The following is a 16,628-nucleotide window of genomic DNA, read 5'->3' as shown; positions in this document are numbered from 1 at the left end:
TTTAAAAAAAAAAAAAAGAAAAAAAAAGAAAAAAAAAAAAAAAAAAGAAAATCCATGAGCGTTTGTTTGTGTGTGTCCCCAAACAGGATCGGTAATAATATTAATATTAACATCAATAAAAAATAATTACAGGTTAAAAAGTGAGGCCTGCACCACTGGGAATAGTGGTCAGCAGCTGTAAGTGTGTGTGTGAAAAACAAGAGAACAGGTCACTGAAGAAGGGGTTGGATTTTTTTTTTCAGTCTATGCCGAGAGATCACTGTTGTCAAACCGCTCCTGATCATAAACCTCGGCAATGACTTTTCGACCTCCAAACCAGCGGTTGTTAAGCGCCTGAATGGCCTTGTTCATCTCGGACGCTGCTGAAAACTCCACAAAGATCTTAACGATGACCTCGGCATCCTCCTCTTCACCCTGCTTCTCCTGGTAAATAATCACTCTGTTGACAGCACCAAACTTTCCACATTCTTCCGTTACCTCACCTTCCAGGTCGTCGTCTATGTCTTCAGGGCCGACCATGTTCCTGAGCACCATAACCGTCGACTGTGGGTGGAGAGGAGCAGTGTTTAACAAACTCCTCATAACTGGTGCTGTTAGTACTCATTGAAATCCCACTCCTATTGAAATGTGGTCATGAACAAACATTTAGCAGCACAAAGCCTCACCTCTTGCTTCCTCAGCAGTTTCTGCATGACCATATGTCTGGCGCTGCTGCCCGAGATACTCATGTGCTCCTGTTCGCTGAGCATCTCCTGACCCGTCCCATCTAGGGCTGCTTCCTCTTCTTCCTTATCCAGCTTCTCCTTGGCCTCCTGTGCGGCAGCCACAGCAGCGGAGATCACCGGCGGAGAGGCCAGGACAGGGTTCACCAAGCCCACCTGGGGTATCACAGGCCGTGCTGGAGTCACGCCTGCAGAGTAGGAGCAGTTAGACACCAAGTACAACACAGAGCCCCAGGACACCTACAATAGTCCTCTGAAATGTTACGTGTAAAAAAAAAAAAAAAGTAGTGATTTAAAAAACAAAACAAACAAGCCTAATCACCATTCTGCCTTAAAAAGATTTCCTTTACATATTTACACTGTTTTAGAAAATCATTAAAAGCATCATTAAAACGAAAGGAAAAGAATGGCAGCTGGTGACTTACTTAGCGCTAGCTACTTGCCTCTGAATACATTCATTGACTAATAGTAAGCAAGTAAATACTTTAAAAACAAATATTGCAAAAAAAAGGGACATCAGATGTAGATTTACAAATGGGGGTGGAGAAAATGGGGTCAGTCTTCCTCCTCACGGACCGACGAACTCCACACATCCCTGTACCATTAAGAGTTCTTTCCCCCCCTCATGTCAGTCTGTTCAGATGAAATGTTACCCAGATCAACTCCATAATAATATACAGCACTCACTGGCCAATGAGAATGAGAGATTTGATTATGAGGGGAGGGGCTAGAAACAATCCTCTTCACACTTGGTTGGTGGGGGGGGGAATAAGAGGCCACGTTCAGGGTGATTGTGGAGAGTAAAGACAGGGAAGGGAATATAGAGAAAGAGAGAAAGAGAAAGAGAGAGAGAGAGAGAGAGAGAAGAGAGAAAATAAAACAGAATCTATTAGTGGACAGGTCCTACGACAGACCATATTCAACTATAACTGAGTAGAAAACTAAAGAAACCTGGGGAAGAGAGTGGTTTGAACACAAGCTAGCCTGGCATGTTTTAACAGGATATTAAAAGGACTACATCAAATAACAGTATAAAACAAGTTCTGCTTGACACTGAGTACCCCCGGCTTCAATACAAGACATTACGGCACAGCAATACACTCATTACAGTACCACGGTAAAGATAATTACGCCCAAAGAAACACAACAAGTGCTTCAAAGTTTGTTTGTACAGTGGAAAGAAATAAAGAAAAGTTTCTGGAATTATGTGCACGTCTGCATGACTGGCTTCTAAAATAGTATTAGAAGGCGTGATTATTAATAAAACACAACACCACGGAGATTTTTAACCGGCAGTACTTAATAAATAAACGTGACGCCATTCATGCAGATAATTCCAAAGGGTCCACAACTTTTAGAACGAGTAATGTCAGGCATACACTATACGAATTTGTAGACTAATTTTCTTGCCAGCCTTCAAAATGAGGACAATGTTCAGATCAGTCTGTTTTAAAATGTTCTACGAGGGGTGGCAATGCGTGAATCAGGAACTTATTTCCAAAATCTGTGCCTGGCACCGGTAATAAAATGGTACAAAATAGTGTTATGAATAGAACTAGAACTCTCATGTCCTAACATGGCCGTAACCGAAAAACGAATTACCGAAGATATAACCTTGTAACTGCGAGTGAAGTAACTATTATGTGTTGAGCATGTGCATGTTGCCCTGGAGATCAAACATGGCGGAGATTTTGAATAAGGTAGAATAGTGGTCATGTCTCACACACAGTGTAAATCATAGGCTGTACATAAAGGATCGATTCAGACCTGCAGCATGGCACGTCAGAAAAGATCATGAGTTTAAAAACTGTACAATGTATGCCCGGGCATTGCTATTGGTTCTGCAAAGAACTTAAAAACGGAGATCTTACAACTTACAGGTGAATAACTGTAGGACCCCATTCACACACCCACCACGTGAGGGACATGCGGGGACTCCATGCATACTGGAGGCATGCTAGATGTGAGACGTACTAGGTGACAATGCTAGAAGCACGATTACGCTTCCATCATGTGTCAAGCCTGCAGAATCGTGAGACCCTGGCCTACCTGTGATGACCCCTGGGGCCTGGGCTGCCATAACGGCCTGGGGCATCTGTGGCAAATTCACCGAGCCGGCTGTCATTGCCCCCAGGATGGATGCACCAGCCACCGCTTCCTGGAACAAGAGGGGGACATATAGGAACACCGCCCAGACAGCGCCCGTTAACAAGCACACACAGGGTACGGACAAGACAGGACAAGGAAAGGACAGACAAAGACTCACATGGACAAGGCCTGGGCCTGCTGCATGCAAGACGTCATTAAACAAGTTTGTAGATACAAACCAAACTCCAAAAAAGTTGGGACAGTATGGAAAGGGGGGGGGGGGGGTGGGGGTTGAAGTCATTTGAAAATTCTATTCACCCTCTATAATACTGAAAACACATTATTAACATTATTTGATGTTTTACTTTGTGATATAAATGAATATATACTCATTTAAAAACTGATGACTGCAACACAAAAAAAAAGTTGGGACAGTCGACTGTTTATCGTTGTGTAACATCACCTTCTCTTTTAATAACACCAGCTGCAGTTCAGCAAGAGGAATTTTCCCCCATTCATTCATTATGCATTTCTTCAGCTGCACAACTATACAGGGTCTTCTTTTCCTTATTTTTCTTTGCAGGACTGCAGCAGGCCATGCTAGCACCCGCACTTTCTGCTTTGGTTTGGCGTTGTCCTGCAATGGATGGCAGCATATGTTGCTCCAAAATGTCTACAGATCTTTCTGCATTAATGCTGCCCTTACAGATTTGCAGGTTACCCATGCCATGGACACTGACACACCCACATACCATGACAGACGCTGGCTTTTGGACCGGACACTGATAACAGCTTGGACGGTTCTTATCCTCTTTGGCCCGGAGAACACGACGGGCGTTTTGTCCAAAAACTATTTGAAATGTTGAGACCACAAAACACGATTCCACTGTGCTACTGTCCATCTCGGATGAGACCGCGCCCAGAGAAGTGGGCGGAGCCTCTGGACAGTGTTGATGTACGGCTTCTGCTTTGCATAGTAAAGCCTTAACTTGCTTCTGTGGATGCAGCGGCGAATGGTGTCGACTGACAAAGAGTTACCAAAGTATTCCCGAGCCTATGTCAGGATATCCGTTACAGACGGTTTTTAAGACAGTGACGTCTGAGGGGTCGGAGGTCACGCACATTCAGAAGTGATTTTTGGCCTCGCCCTTTACTCACAGACATTTGACCGGATTCCTTGAGTCTTTTAATTATATCGTGCACTGTAGAAGGCGAAATGCCAAAAATCCTACCGATTTATCTTTGGGGAATGTTCTTCTCAAACTGTTGGAATATTCGCTGACGCATCTCTTGGCAGATCGGCGAGTCTCAACCCATCCTTGCTCTTGACGGACTCTGCCTTTTGTAGAGGCTCCTTATATACTATGATTAGATGACTGCCTCACCTGTTTCACATCACCTTCTTATTTCAACTTGTCCCATCGCTATTAGTCCTAAACTGCCCCGTCCCAACTTTTTTGGAACGTGTTGCAGGCATCAATTTCAAAATAAACGTTTACCTTAAAAAAAATTATGCAGTTGATTAGGCGAAACATGAAATACCTTGTCTTTATACATGTTTTGTTTAAATACGAGTCAAAGTACATTAATAAATCGCTCCTCTTTGCTTTTATTAGCATTTTCCATACTGTCCCAACTTTTTCCGAATTGGGTTTCTACTCGTAGATACCAGAACCTTTTCTCCTCCGGATCTTTATGCACCTGAACAAGGTATACAAAAGCTACAGAGGTCTTGATTCCCTGACTAAGGTGTGTTAGAATATACATATGTACGTGTAAGCATATATACATATACATAAACGCACAGTGTGGCCCAAAAGTCTGAGACCATTAGGGGAAAATGTGTTCATTTTGCATTCTTTTCTAATTTTAATACAGCAACAGCTTGGGAGAAAAGTACAATCGCAGATACATTTACATGAATTTCAGGCTCATAGTATTAGTAATACTAGTGGCTAGCGTGCAGCACATGCACGTTGCCGCTACCCGAGTTCGATTCCCAGTCAGGGAACAAACCCCAACCACTTGAGGGCACAAGCCAGTGTGCCCTCGGTGCCAGTCCCATACCTGGAAAATGGGGAGGGTTGTGTCAAGAAAGACATCCGGCATAAAACTTGTGCCACAAATCAACATGAGGATGGGTGATCTGCTGTGGAAACACTGAAAAGGGGGGTGGGAAATATTTGGGTACGTGTCCCTTTTGCTTTAATGACAGTCTGCACTTGTGTAATTTGTGTAAAAAAAAAAAAAAGGAAAAAAAAAAGTCAATCCATGTCCAGACTTCAATGAAAGGGATAAAACTGACCTTTGGTACAAACATGGTCAGTACCTCAAATTTGCTTAAATTTAAATAGTGACGTGAGAAATATTGCAGAATCTTGAACGGACATTTTTGTTCTCGGCTTTACATACGTTCTTTGCTAAAGATTTTCGTTGTGGTCTCAGACTTTTGAACCCCACTGTATGTTTATGTGTGTGAGAGAGAGAGAGAAACTTTGATTGGAAACAGCTGATTAGAGGTTAAAAGATTTTTATACAGCGCCCTCCACTAATATTGGCACTCTTGGTAAATATGAGCAACAAAGGCTGTGAATTTTTTTTTTTTTTTTTTAAATATTTCACAAAAATACTCTGCTCTCATGGATAAACAATTGCAAACAGGTTTATATTAAAATAAATCTGTTAAATATAGGTGTGCAACAATTATTGGCACCCCTATGAATTCATATGAGAAAAATATATTTGAAGTATATTCCCATTGAGATTCTATTTTTTTTTAGTACACCTAGGTGACTAGGAACAGGAAATTGTTCATCCATGACTTCCTGTTTCACAGGTATATAAATGAGGTAACACATAGTCCAAATTCCATTAGACGTTCAAACAATGGGTAAGACCGAGGAATATAGCTGTGATGTGCGGCAAAAGGTTGTTGAGCTTCACGAAATGGGAAGTGTCTATAAGAAAATAGCACAAGCATTGAAAATGCCCATTTCCACCATCAGGGCAATAATTAAGAAGTTCCAGTTAACTGGAAATGTTATGAATCGACCTGGAATTGGACGTGTGTCTATATCGTCTCAACACACTGTGAAGAGGACGGTTCGAGTGGCCAAAAAATCTCCAAGGATCACAGCTGGAGAACTGCAGAAGTTAGTTGTGGCTTGGGGTCAGAACGTCTCCAAAACTACAATCTGAAGTCACCTACATCATCACAAGTTGTCTGGAAGGGTTTCAAGAAAAAAGCCTCTACTCTCATCCAAAAACAAACTCAAGCGTGTTCAGTTTGCCAGACACTACTGGAACTTCAAATGGAATCGGGTTCTATGGTCAGATGAAACCAAAATAGAGCTTTTTGGTAATAAACACCAGAGGTGGTTTTGGTGCACACAGAGAGGTAGCCATATGGAAAAGTCCCTCATGCCCACAGTTAAATATGGAGGTGGATCTTTAATGTTTTGGGGCTGTTTTTCTGCCAGAGGACCTGGACATTTTGTTAGGATACATGGCATCATGGACTCCATCAAATATCAAGAAAGCTTAAAATGGACCATGGTTGGATCTTCCAGCAGGACAATGATCCAAAACATACATCAAAACCAACACAAAAATGGTTTACTGACCACAAAATCAAGGTCCTGCCATGACCATCCCAGTCCCCTGACCTGAACCCCATAGAAAACCTGTGGGGTGAACTGAAGAGGAGAGACCACCAGCATGGACCTTGAGATGTGAAGGCTCTGGAGAGATTCTGTATGGAGGAACGGTCTCAGATCCCTCGCCATGTATTCTCCAACCTCATCAGGCATTATAGGAGAGCTGTTATCTTGGCAAAGGGAGGTAGCACAAAGTATTGACTACAAGAGTGCCAATGACTGTTGCACACCTATATTTAAAAGATTTTTTTTTTATAAACCTGTGTTGTTTGCGATTCTTTGATATCCATGAGAGCAGAGTATTTTTGCGAATTTTTTTTTAAAGAAAAGATCAAAAGGTAAAACAAAAGAATTTCACAACTTTCTTTGCTCATATTTACCAAGGGTGCCAATATTAGTGGAGAGCACTACAGTTACATTTTACAGTTGCATTTACTGTATATACACAATAGTAAAATGTAACCATCATTGTAATTTATTTATTTATTTATTTACATTTAATAAAAAGTGTCGATAAGGCAGAAGTCAAAAATTGTTTTGGTTTACAGTTTACCAAGCACACATTTTATTTTATATTATATATATATATATATATATATATATATATATATATATATATATAAAATGTATTACTGTGATCCATTCAGTCACCTCCCAGATCTACTGGCAATGGGACTCTATTACATAAGATGACTTTTACAACGTCTCCAGCGCAGCAGCACACGATCAAATCCTGCGCATCTACAAAAGGTAGATTTATGCTTCTCTTTGTGCGCTTTTGGAATAAGCTCAAGCTCCTTGGCTACTATTGCAAAACACTAAGCATAATTCTGCTTAGTCAAGCAGCTCACAAAAACATACTTTTGCTTTTACTTGCCATTAGGCAAATCAAACAGAGTGCCAAGCTTCATTATTTGCCAAACGGTCAGCCTTGCAAATTTTGATCTGGCAGGACAGGATAAGGACTACAATACAATAACTACAATAATTTAGTTCTATCTATGGAGGAAAAGCAGGTTTAGGCTCCGATAAGGCAGGAAGTTAAACTGAGAAGCCGACATAACATCCTGCAGAAAGCAGTTAGGCATCACCACAGCAAACTAAATTTAAGTTAAATTTAAATTCTATCCGAAAGACGTTTAACCACTACTGCCTGTATATTCGATGCAATCAGGCCCAAGCCATGACACACAGAACACCGTCGTGACAAGACAAAACCAGCTAAACTAAATCAGAAGATTTAAAGCTACTCAATTTTAAAAATATTACACAATTACATTTACTATTCTTTTAACTGAATAGTTAAGAGATGTGTATATGAGACAAGTACATGGCAACATAGGACAGATGATGGGTTTTCACTGGCTAGGTAAGGTGTTCTAAATATAAAATATATAAATGTCTATAGATCAGTAATTTATGCTGTAGCATAGACTTGGTAAAAGTACATGCTGTAAAATGGACTGACAATCTAGAAGAGGAAATGGGAAAAACAATTAACTTGTGAAAGCATAAAAAAAGTCACACTCAGTATTAAATGACTATTATTTTTAAAAAGTACAGATTAAGTGGATATCCTGATACATCAATTTAAAATCAATTGATTTAGGCCTAAACACATGCATATCTGTAATGGCCAAACTGAAATAAGGAATGCAGGTGATAACTCAAGGGCCAAGGCACACAGCTAGATAAAAGGCATAATGCTGCCTTGGTATTTCTTAAGAGTGTGGGCTACTTGGGACCTTGAGTCACCTGAAACTACAGCTGCCCAATCAGCATCCTGAATTTACATGACTGTCCAATTAACATTCTCTATCTAGGAGACATCTATGGCCCAATGATTACCACCATTACTGGGAGGTCCTGAAGACAAGTCTCTCCGCACACTTATAAATCTACACAAAACAAAGAAGCACCAGCGTGCTTGGAACAGAATTGCCTGAAGGATTTACCAGACAGTTGAGGAAGTCTTCTGTCCGATTCTCCGGAGTGGAAAGATTCCATGCCATCTGTTTTTGGAGTTTACACGCTATGTTATCTTTCTGCATGTAAAAAGCTCGGTCTCATATAAGTAATGCTGTCTTCATGCCAGTCAAAAGCTAAACTGACTTAAAGCAAGCCCTTACATACAGCACCATGTATCTCCTCCAGCCTTGCTAAGCCCATTTAAAAACAAACAAACAAACAAAAATTTCACGCTGCCTTATTTTAATCAAGGAACCATTTCTAGTGCCAAATGGAAGCAGCTGATCTCACACACACTCACACACTCCCCTGACTAACAATAGATGGTAGAAAAATAAAAAAGGGGCTCACCTGGGCGGTGATTTTGGCGGTGGCCGCGGCAGCAGCCACAGCAGCAGCAGGGGGCAGGCCCCCGGGCGCGGTGGGCGCCATCATCGGGATGGGTGGGGTCACTGCCTTGCCCACGCGCAGATATTGACCACCCAGATCAAACAGGTTCATAGAGGACACTGCGTCCTGCGCCGACTGGGCCTTGTCATACTCTAGAGAAGAAGGGAATAGCAATATAAGACTCAACAGCCCTGAGGGAAAGGTTCAACTTAAATCTTCTGGCAGAGCACTGTGTCATTTACTGTGTAATTACCAGAGGGCACTTATGGCAAATTGTCTGCAACTGAGCCTAAGGAAAATAACGACAACAACAAAAAAACAAAAACTTACTATGAAAGCATGTGAGGAACCTGCCCCCACCCCTCCTCTATCCCCTGCGAGACATATGTAGAGAACAGCATTCCACTATGACTGACCGCTCTCGGCCGCATACACAGTATTTACAACCGAACACAAGCGGAGGCCTGGTTCTCACCTATGAAGCCGTAGCCCTTGTGTTTCCCTGTCGTGGGTTCCCGTGCCAGCATACAGGACTTGATTCTCCCGAAGGCCTCAAAGACGCTCTTGATGTCGTCGTCTGACAGGTCAGGGTGCACGGACGCTACGTAGATTCTGTTAAAGGCGCGGGCTTCTTCGGCTAACTGGTCTATGATCGGCTGAGCCTGACCGATGTTGCTTGGCCGTCCCACCTTGGAGGAAACGTTAAAACGGTGAAACACGTCTGCAGACATTTTTACTCGATTGTAATCGTTTTATTTATAAATCTACATTCGAGTAATATTTTTAACGTCCTGGCCTGTGATCGGTTATATTAAGAAAAGACCCACTCACTTTAATGTTTCTCCCCCCTAACATGACCGAGTTCATCTGCTCTAAAGCCAGCTGTGCTGCCTCTGGTACCTCATATTCTACGAATGCAAACCCCTGCAGAGAGAAAGAAAGGGATAGACGATATCTGGTCAGACTTTGGGGAGGGGGGGAGAGACAAAAAACCTGTACACTGAACACATAAGGTATCATGCCTTGTGCTTAAGTGTAACCGAGTCCCAGGACATGTCGATGCTCTTGATTGGCCCAAACGGAGCAAACGCTTGTCTAATGGTATCTTCTCCAAGCTCGTAGTAGATCGAGCCGACATAAACACGGCACATTATGGCGAGTGCTCGCTGTCGCTGTGCTGCAACCTGAAACAAAAATAACTCAAACTTCAAACTACTCCCAAAGATTAAAAAAAAAAACCCCATTAACTTTGAAGAAACTACGTACTTTAAGAGTCTTTCCATGACTGAGGATAGAACCATCATACTGACATTACACACACGAGTACTGAGCAACTGCTTGTATGTCAAGAAATGGAGGGAGACCAGGTTCCTGCCTTATTAGTCGTTCATATAGGTTTACAAACCTAAAAAGTGTCAAATATTTGCTCTTGCTTACCGACTGTAAGGGTGAAAGTGGGTCACCGAAGCCAGCCATGGTCAGTGAGGCCATCTGTAAGGAATTGGGGAGCTGGTTGGGGAAGACAGGAGGAGTGAGCGAGAGAATGGCAATGATTAATCTAGTTTAAGATTTCTGAATGCTGATGATAAATCAATCCCACGTTCACAACCAATGTTTCCAATACTTGCTGCAACTGCACGCAGTTACGGCTGTGTATATTTTATATATATATATATATATATATATATATATATATATATATATATATATATATACGCTTTACAGAAGAACAACGAGGGGTTTCCCAAAAGACATCCAAGTTAGCTACAGGTACCTGGATGTTGTTAATTGGCTGCTGCTGGGCGAGGCTCTGCTTGACCAACACGCTCTTGATGCTCTGCTCCATGGCATACTTCTTTGCCTGTGATAAAGCCAGGAAAAAAATTCAAAACAAAAAAAAAAAAAATCAGCAATAACTGAAATTAACCCTCTCTGGATACGACTCATGTTGGAGGACGTCCACGTGATTAATAAGCCAAAGCATGTGCCGGCAGAATGAGAATAGTACTAGCAGATAAATCCCACACTCGTACTGAAGGCATAGCTCTGGCTTTGCTCTTCTCCACTAAAGCACTCGACAGGCGTAAGAACACAAACTAGTGAACAAGTCCTCATTTATCACCAGTTTAATTTTCAACTCAATCAAGCTGACAGGATCGTTGCTTTACAGAGGCACTGCTGTGAACGTTAGTCTGAAAAGGTGTATAAAGAGCTGGTCACCTTCTGCAGAGCCTCCTGCTGTTCAGGGGTGAGGGGCGGCAGGCCAAGCTTCGAGGCTGTGCTCTGTCCATTCTCCATCATCAGAGCCTTGCCTCCCTGTGGAGAACACACCTGTGAGACCCGAAGCTTATGTGACGCAACCCTTAACGTTATGATCATTTAGTTTCAGAGCAAACACCAGCTTAAATTTTTTTTTTTTCCAGGAAGGACAAGTGTGTAGTTCAGGCGACGGTACATTTTTATACACAAATGTGAATCTAAACACACACACACACGTCTAGCTTTTCAGGCTGCTGCACATGCTCTGAATGGGCTGAACATTTTCCATGACTATATAAAACTATTGGAGTTTTTCTGCTGCATAAAGACATTAAACTGAACAGGTATGTTCATCAGTTTGGTAAAATAAAACTGCAACACACCGCAGTTCTCGGTGACGCTGGTTATAAAGATTAAGTAAAGATTTCATAAGGGGGAAACCCAAGATTAGACTCCGCCCCCCCCCCTTCATCAAAAGAAGGGAAAAGTTCCCAGTATACTGGCATTCAGTGGAGGATGCTAGCCACTTTTCCTTAAAAGTGGGAACGCTACAGTAAGTGTGATGAGGTGAGCTGCCTGACTCAGTACTACACAGAAGAAAGCTGAAGTACCTTTGCTCAAATGAACTCCAGGAGGAGGTTTGAACCCAATTTGTTCTGCCATTGGCTTTGGATTTATAGTACAGTCAAGAGATATGCTCTACAGCACAGACGACACAGAGAGAAACGACATAAAAAAAGGAAAAGAAACAAAACAAAAACATAAAACCTACTTAGAACAAGAGATACTTGATAGAGAGACAACAAACTGAGAACGCTGACATCAAAAAAAAAAAAAAAATCAGGGAAAGCTCTTCTACCATTTAAAGGCTTATGAAGTAAAACACGACATGTTTACTGACTGAATTACTATTTAGTAATTACGTACGTTAACTCATTAGTGTCAGGTTGAATGGTTTCTCTTATGACCCGGTGAACAATGTCTTTTTTCCCCCTGAAAGCGGAAGTGACCTGTGCACAGGTCTGATCTCTCCGTGATCCGAGGATCAGCGGGGAAACTCGTGACATCGATACACACTTTAAACGACGGCGCAAAAGTGGACCACTTACTTAGCGCCTGCTCTCTTCTGAGGTGTCCTAATGCACGTTACTCTTGAAGAAATACCCAGGGAGACCGTTTATTGTTTATTTACTGCTCAGAATCTAGAAGAGAAACAAAGAAAACATTCATACGTCATTCTACAAAAGAAGCACAATGCAGAGTCCATTTTATAAATTTTCTTTTTACACATTTTGAAAGGTGCCGATAAGGTGGAAGGATTTTTAAAGCAGCCGAGACATAAAAAAAAACAAAAGAAAAAGAAAATAAAACCCTGATGCTCAAAGATAATTATGCTGAAATGAGACATGCTCAGAGAATACGTCTAAAGCCCTATCCAGGCAAGATTAAATTTTCATGGGGTGCTGGGATGACTTCCTATTGTACAGGTGCTCACCCCATTGATAAACAAATCCAAACCAAATTGGACTTAAATAAATAAATAAATAAAATAAAAAGACGCCGAAACAAAGTGACACATTTATAAAGGTAACCAAAGGTTGCTACTGAACCAGCACAACTACAAATTTTTTATTCCAATCGCTAGAGGGATCAAGTCAAATCTTTTTTTTTTGTTGCTGGAGCACGAATTGAGACAGTGGACGCATACAAATATTTATAGGATCTGTCTGGACGGCAAATTTCCTTCGAACCCAGTTGTCGGCTTACTTGTAAACGCAACACTAAAACTGGGGTTCTGTCCAGAACTAAGGCTCGTCTTTCCGTCGTCTGTTCTGGACATGCCCACGCTTTCCAAATTACACTCAGGTCCGTACGTCTATCATGGTGCCATGTGTTTTAATACCAACGCGTATAGCGTATACATAGAAATACATCATATGTGTACGAAGTTACCTGACTCATCTATTAATCACTCTTAAACATAGATCTGTTCATCCTAATCCTCAGGATCACCTACTTTTATACACACCCCACATGTAAAATTTGGGAATTTTATGCCCTTTTTAAAAGGACCAACCTGAAAGTCAGTGCAATTCAATCATTTCATATAATTAACTGATTTATCATGCTGATTTCTCATTATAAAGAGAGCTCGTATTGTGTGTGTCCAACGTTATATTAGAGTAAACACGGTGCAGTTATATACTAACGTTAGCTATTATTTAACCAAAAATATTTCATGTTTCTGGATTATGCAGACAAAGAAAATGTCGTTTATGTTTAGTCATTTAAGTTGATTTATTCAAAACAGATGCTCAGCAAATCAAATAGTCATTGTAAAGGCGGTCCTGTGGCACGGTACATACCAACATGACGACTCATTCAATTTAACGAGGAAGATGCAAGAGCTAAAGGGAAAGTGTAGAGCGCGTTAACTGAACGCTTCAACACGTCAGTGACTAAAAAGAAGCCAATGAATGAAACCAATCAGAAAATTCAGCTACAAAGTTGGCGCAGCTAACTAAACTAGCAAGATTTTATTACCACTCGTATTCCGACACATTTTGTCCACGACGTTATGATTGGCTTGGCGACTCCAACCTCCTGCCCTAACATTGGCCGAGTGCTTACAAGTTGAACTACGAGCCAATCACCGAGCAGGAGGCGGGATTTGACTCAACTGAAGTGCGATTAAAAAAAAGCATGAGCGCTAGCTAGCATGAATCCAACAATATGAAGGCGCGTTAGTTTAGCTAGCTACATAAGTCCACGGGGTGTAAATGTTTTTGAAAGTACTGAACCTAACCAGGTAGCTTTATTGCTAAAGGATAAAACTACATTTTAAAAGTATACTAAACAGACTAGAGACTGAATTTCGGAAACTCCAGCGACCTTTAGCTGGTGCTTTCATTAAAAGCGAGCCCACCTCGGCAGCAACAGGCCGCGACCACAATCCCGCTCTCAGCTAGCTAGCGGGATTAGCTAGCACCGTGCATGCTAAATTAAATCGAAACCCTACTATAGAACTATCTACGAAAACACAACCATGTATGAATATGCAAAACCTGCTTTTCTGCACTGCAAAGCAAATCAATAACTGTGAAAATACAAAAAAAAGTGGTTAATTTACCGCAAAACCGCTACCGCCATGAAGCACACTGTCCCACTGGACGCATACGGTGGCGATGAAGACTATGACATATCGCGAGATTATGATCTCACACACCTACTGTCGCAAGGTTAATCTCGCGAGATTTCACGCATAAAAGCGATTTGCCTCTGCATCGTGTTTCTAGACCATTCCCTCTCACTCCAGCGTGTTTGTTCTTCTTCTTTTAAAATATGACACAGTGTAAACAGTTCCATATCAGGATCTAGATCGCAGGGTTGAATTTAGAAAGGGTGAAAGAAGTTTCCAGGACATCATGATGGAGATGTATAATATTAGTTTACCATTTTACTATGTTATTCCACAGTATGGGAGTATGTTTGGGGGGGGGGGGTATTTTGGGGTAGTTATTGAGGTTTGTTTTATTTGAGTTGTTTTGAGTTATTGAGGTTTGTATGAAAGATGTTCAAATTACTGGACCAGACGAATAGACTAATAACTATAAGAACTCAATGACAAATATAACAACATTAATAATCGTGGGTTTGCGATTTCCACTGTTGCAACAAAACAACAACAACAACAACAAAAGAAAACAGTACACAGACCCTCTCACCATGCTTCACAGACCTGACTGAGAACCACCAGCCTAAATGTTACAGCTGTTACAGATGCATTTGTTCCTATATGGACAGTGCCCCCCACTGATATTGGCACCCTTGGTAAATATAAGCAAAGAAGGCTGTGAAAATGTGTTTATTTGTTGGTTATTAATATGTCATTTGATAGAGTGTATCACCTTTATTAATAAGCACGGTTTCAAAGAGGATTAAATGTTTGCTTGTCCAAATATGTAAAAAAAGAAAAAGAAAACCAACAATTTCCAAAAACCAAATGTGAATTTGGTTTTTGGAAATTGTTGACTGTTACACACATTGTTGTGTGTAACACACTGTTACACACCATGTTACACACATTACACATGACTGTATATATAGTGCCCTCCACTAATTTTGGCACCTTAGGTAAAAATGAGCAATGGAGGCTGTGAGAAATTGTCTATATTGTTTAACCTTTTGATCTTTTGTTTAAAAAAATTCACAAAAATACTCTTCTCTCATGGATATCAAACAATTGCAAACAACACAGGTTTATCAAAAAAAAAAAAAAATTTGTTAAATATAAGTGTGCAACAATTACTGGCACCCTTATGAATACATATGAGAAAAATATATTTGAAGTATACTCCCATTGATAGATTACATTTTTAAGACACCTGGGTGACTAGGAACAGAAAATTGTTCAACCATGACTTCCTGTTTCATCCATCTTCTACCGCTTACTCCTTTTCAGGGTCACGGGGAAACCTGGAGCGTATCCCAGGGAGCATGGGGCACAAGGCAGGGTACACATTCACACACCCATTCATACACTACAGACACTACCATGCATGTCTTTGGACTGGGGAGGAAACCGGAGTACCCAGAGGAAACCCCCGCAGCACGGGGAGAACATGCAAACTCCACACACAGGGCCACGGTGGGAATCGAACCCCGGACCCTGGAGGTGTGAGGCGGACCTGCTAACCACTAAGCCACCTTCAAATGGGATCGGGTTCTATGGTCAGATGAAACCAAAATAGAGCTTTTTGGTAATAAACACCAGAGGTGGTTTTGGTGCACACAGAGAGGAAGCCATATGGAAAAGTACCTCATGCCCACAGTTAAATATGGAGGTGGTTCTTTAATGTTTTGGGGCTGTTTTTCTGCCAGAGGACCTGGACATTTTGTTAGGATACATGGCATCATGGACTCCATCAAATATCAAGAAAGCTTAAAATGGACCATGGTTGGATCTTCCAGCAGGACAACGATCCAAAACATACATCAAAACCAACACAAAAATGGTTTACTGACCACAAAATCAAGATCCTGCCATGATCATCCCAGTCCCCTGACCTGAACCCCATAGAAAACCTGTGGGGTGAATTGAAGAGGAGAGTCCACCAGCATGGACCTCGAAATGTGAAGGATCTGGAGAGATTCTGTATGGAGGAACGATCTCAGATCCCTCGCCATGTATTCTCCAACCTCATCAGGCATCATAGGAGAAGACTCAGAGCTGTTATCTTGGCAAAGGGAGGTAGCACAAAATATTGACTAAAAGGGTGCCAGTAATTGTTGCACACCTATATTAAACAAAGATTTTTTGTGATAAACCTGTGTTGTGTTTGCAATTGTTTGAAATCCATGAGAGATGAGTATTTCTGTGAATAACAGATCAAAAAGTTAAACAATAAAAGACAATTTTTCACAGCCTTCTTTGCTCATATTTACCAAGGGTGCCAATATTATTGGAGGGCACTGTAGGTCACTAAACAAACCCTCTTGCCATTCTGAAAGGAAAAAAAAAAACTTTATGCAAATGCCACAGATG

General features: G+C 41.3%; 1 protein-coding gene across 2 annotated transcripts; it reads right to left on the bottom strand.

The window, feature by feature from the left end:
* Positions 1–14,298, bottom strand: puf60a (poly-U binding splicing factor a). Of its 2 annotated transcripts, XM_053628061.1 has the most exons (13): positions 14,214–14,298; positions 12,193–12,285; positions 11,045–11,140; positions 10,599–10,685; positions 10,262–10,333; positions 9,847–10,008; positions 9,656–9,748; positions 9,300–9,513; positions 8,786–8,976; positions 8,422–8,478; positions 2,772–2,880; positions 666–910; positions 1–543 (listed from the first exon to the last, which is right to left on the bottom strand). In XM_053628061.1, exons 3-13 carry the CDS (start codon positions 11,123–11,125, stop codon positions 244–246), a joined length of 1,611 nt encoding a protein of 536 aa, XP_053484036.1. In that variant the 5' UTR covers positions 11,126–11,140; positions 12,193–12,285; positions 14,214–14,298; the 3' UTR covers positions 1–243. The 2 variants fall into 2 exon arrangements, with proteins under 2 accessions (XP_053484036.1, XP_053484037.1); XM_053628062.1 differs by lacking the exon at positions 8,422–8,478.
* Between the last annotated feature and the right edge of the window lie 2,330 nt (positions 14,299–16,628).

This window comes from Ictalurus furcatus, chromosome 7, assembly GCF_023375685.1.
Source record: "Ictalurus furcatus strain D&B chromosome 7, Billie_1.0, whole genome shotgun sequence".
Lineage (NCBI taxonomy): Eukaryota > Metazoa > Chordata > Actinopteri > Siluriformes > Ictaluridae > Ictalurus > Ictalurus furcatus.
Note: the sequence above shows the minus strand (reverse complement) of the source record. Positions and strands in the feature narration are given on the sequence as shown.

Bases quoted from the DNA above. Each gene is read 5' to 3' on its own strand.
- puf60a (XM_053628061.1), bottom strand. From the start codon at position 11,125: ATGATGGAGAATGGACAGAGCACAGCCTCGAAGCTTGGCCTGCCGCCC. The intron at 10,334-10,598 runs GTACCTGTAGCT...TTCCCCAACCAG, and splicing joins AGCCAATTAACAACATCCAG to CTCCCCAATTCCTTACAGAT. The intron at 8,977-9,299 runs GTGAGAACCAGG...CTTCTTCTCTAG, and splicing joins CAAGGGCTACGGCTTCATAG to AGTATGACAAGGCCCAGTCG.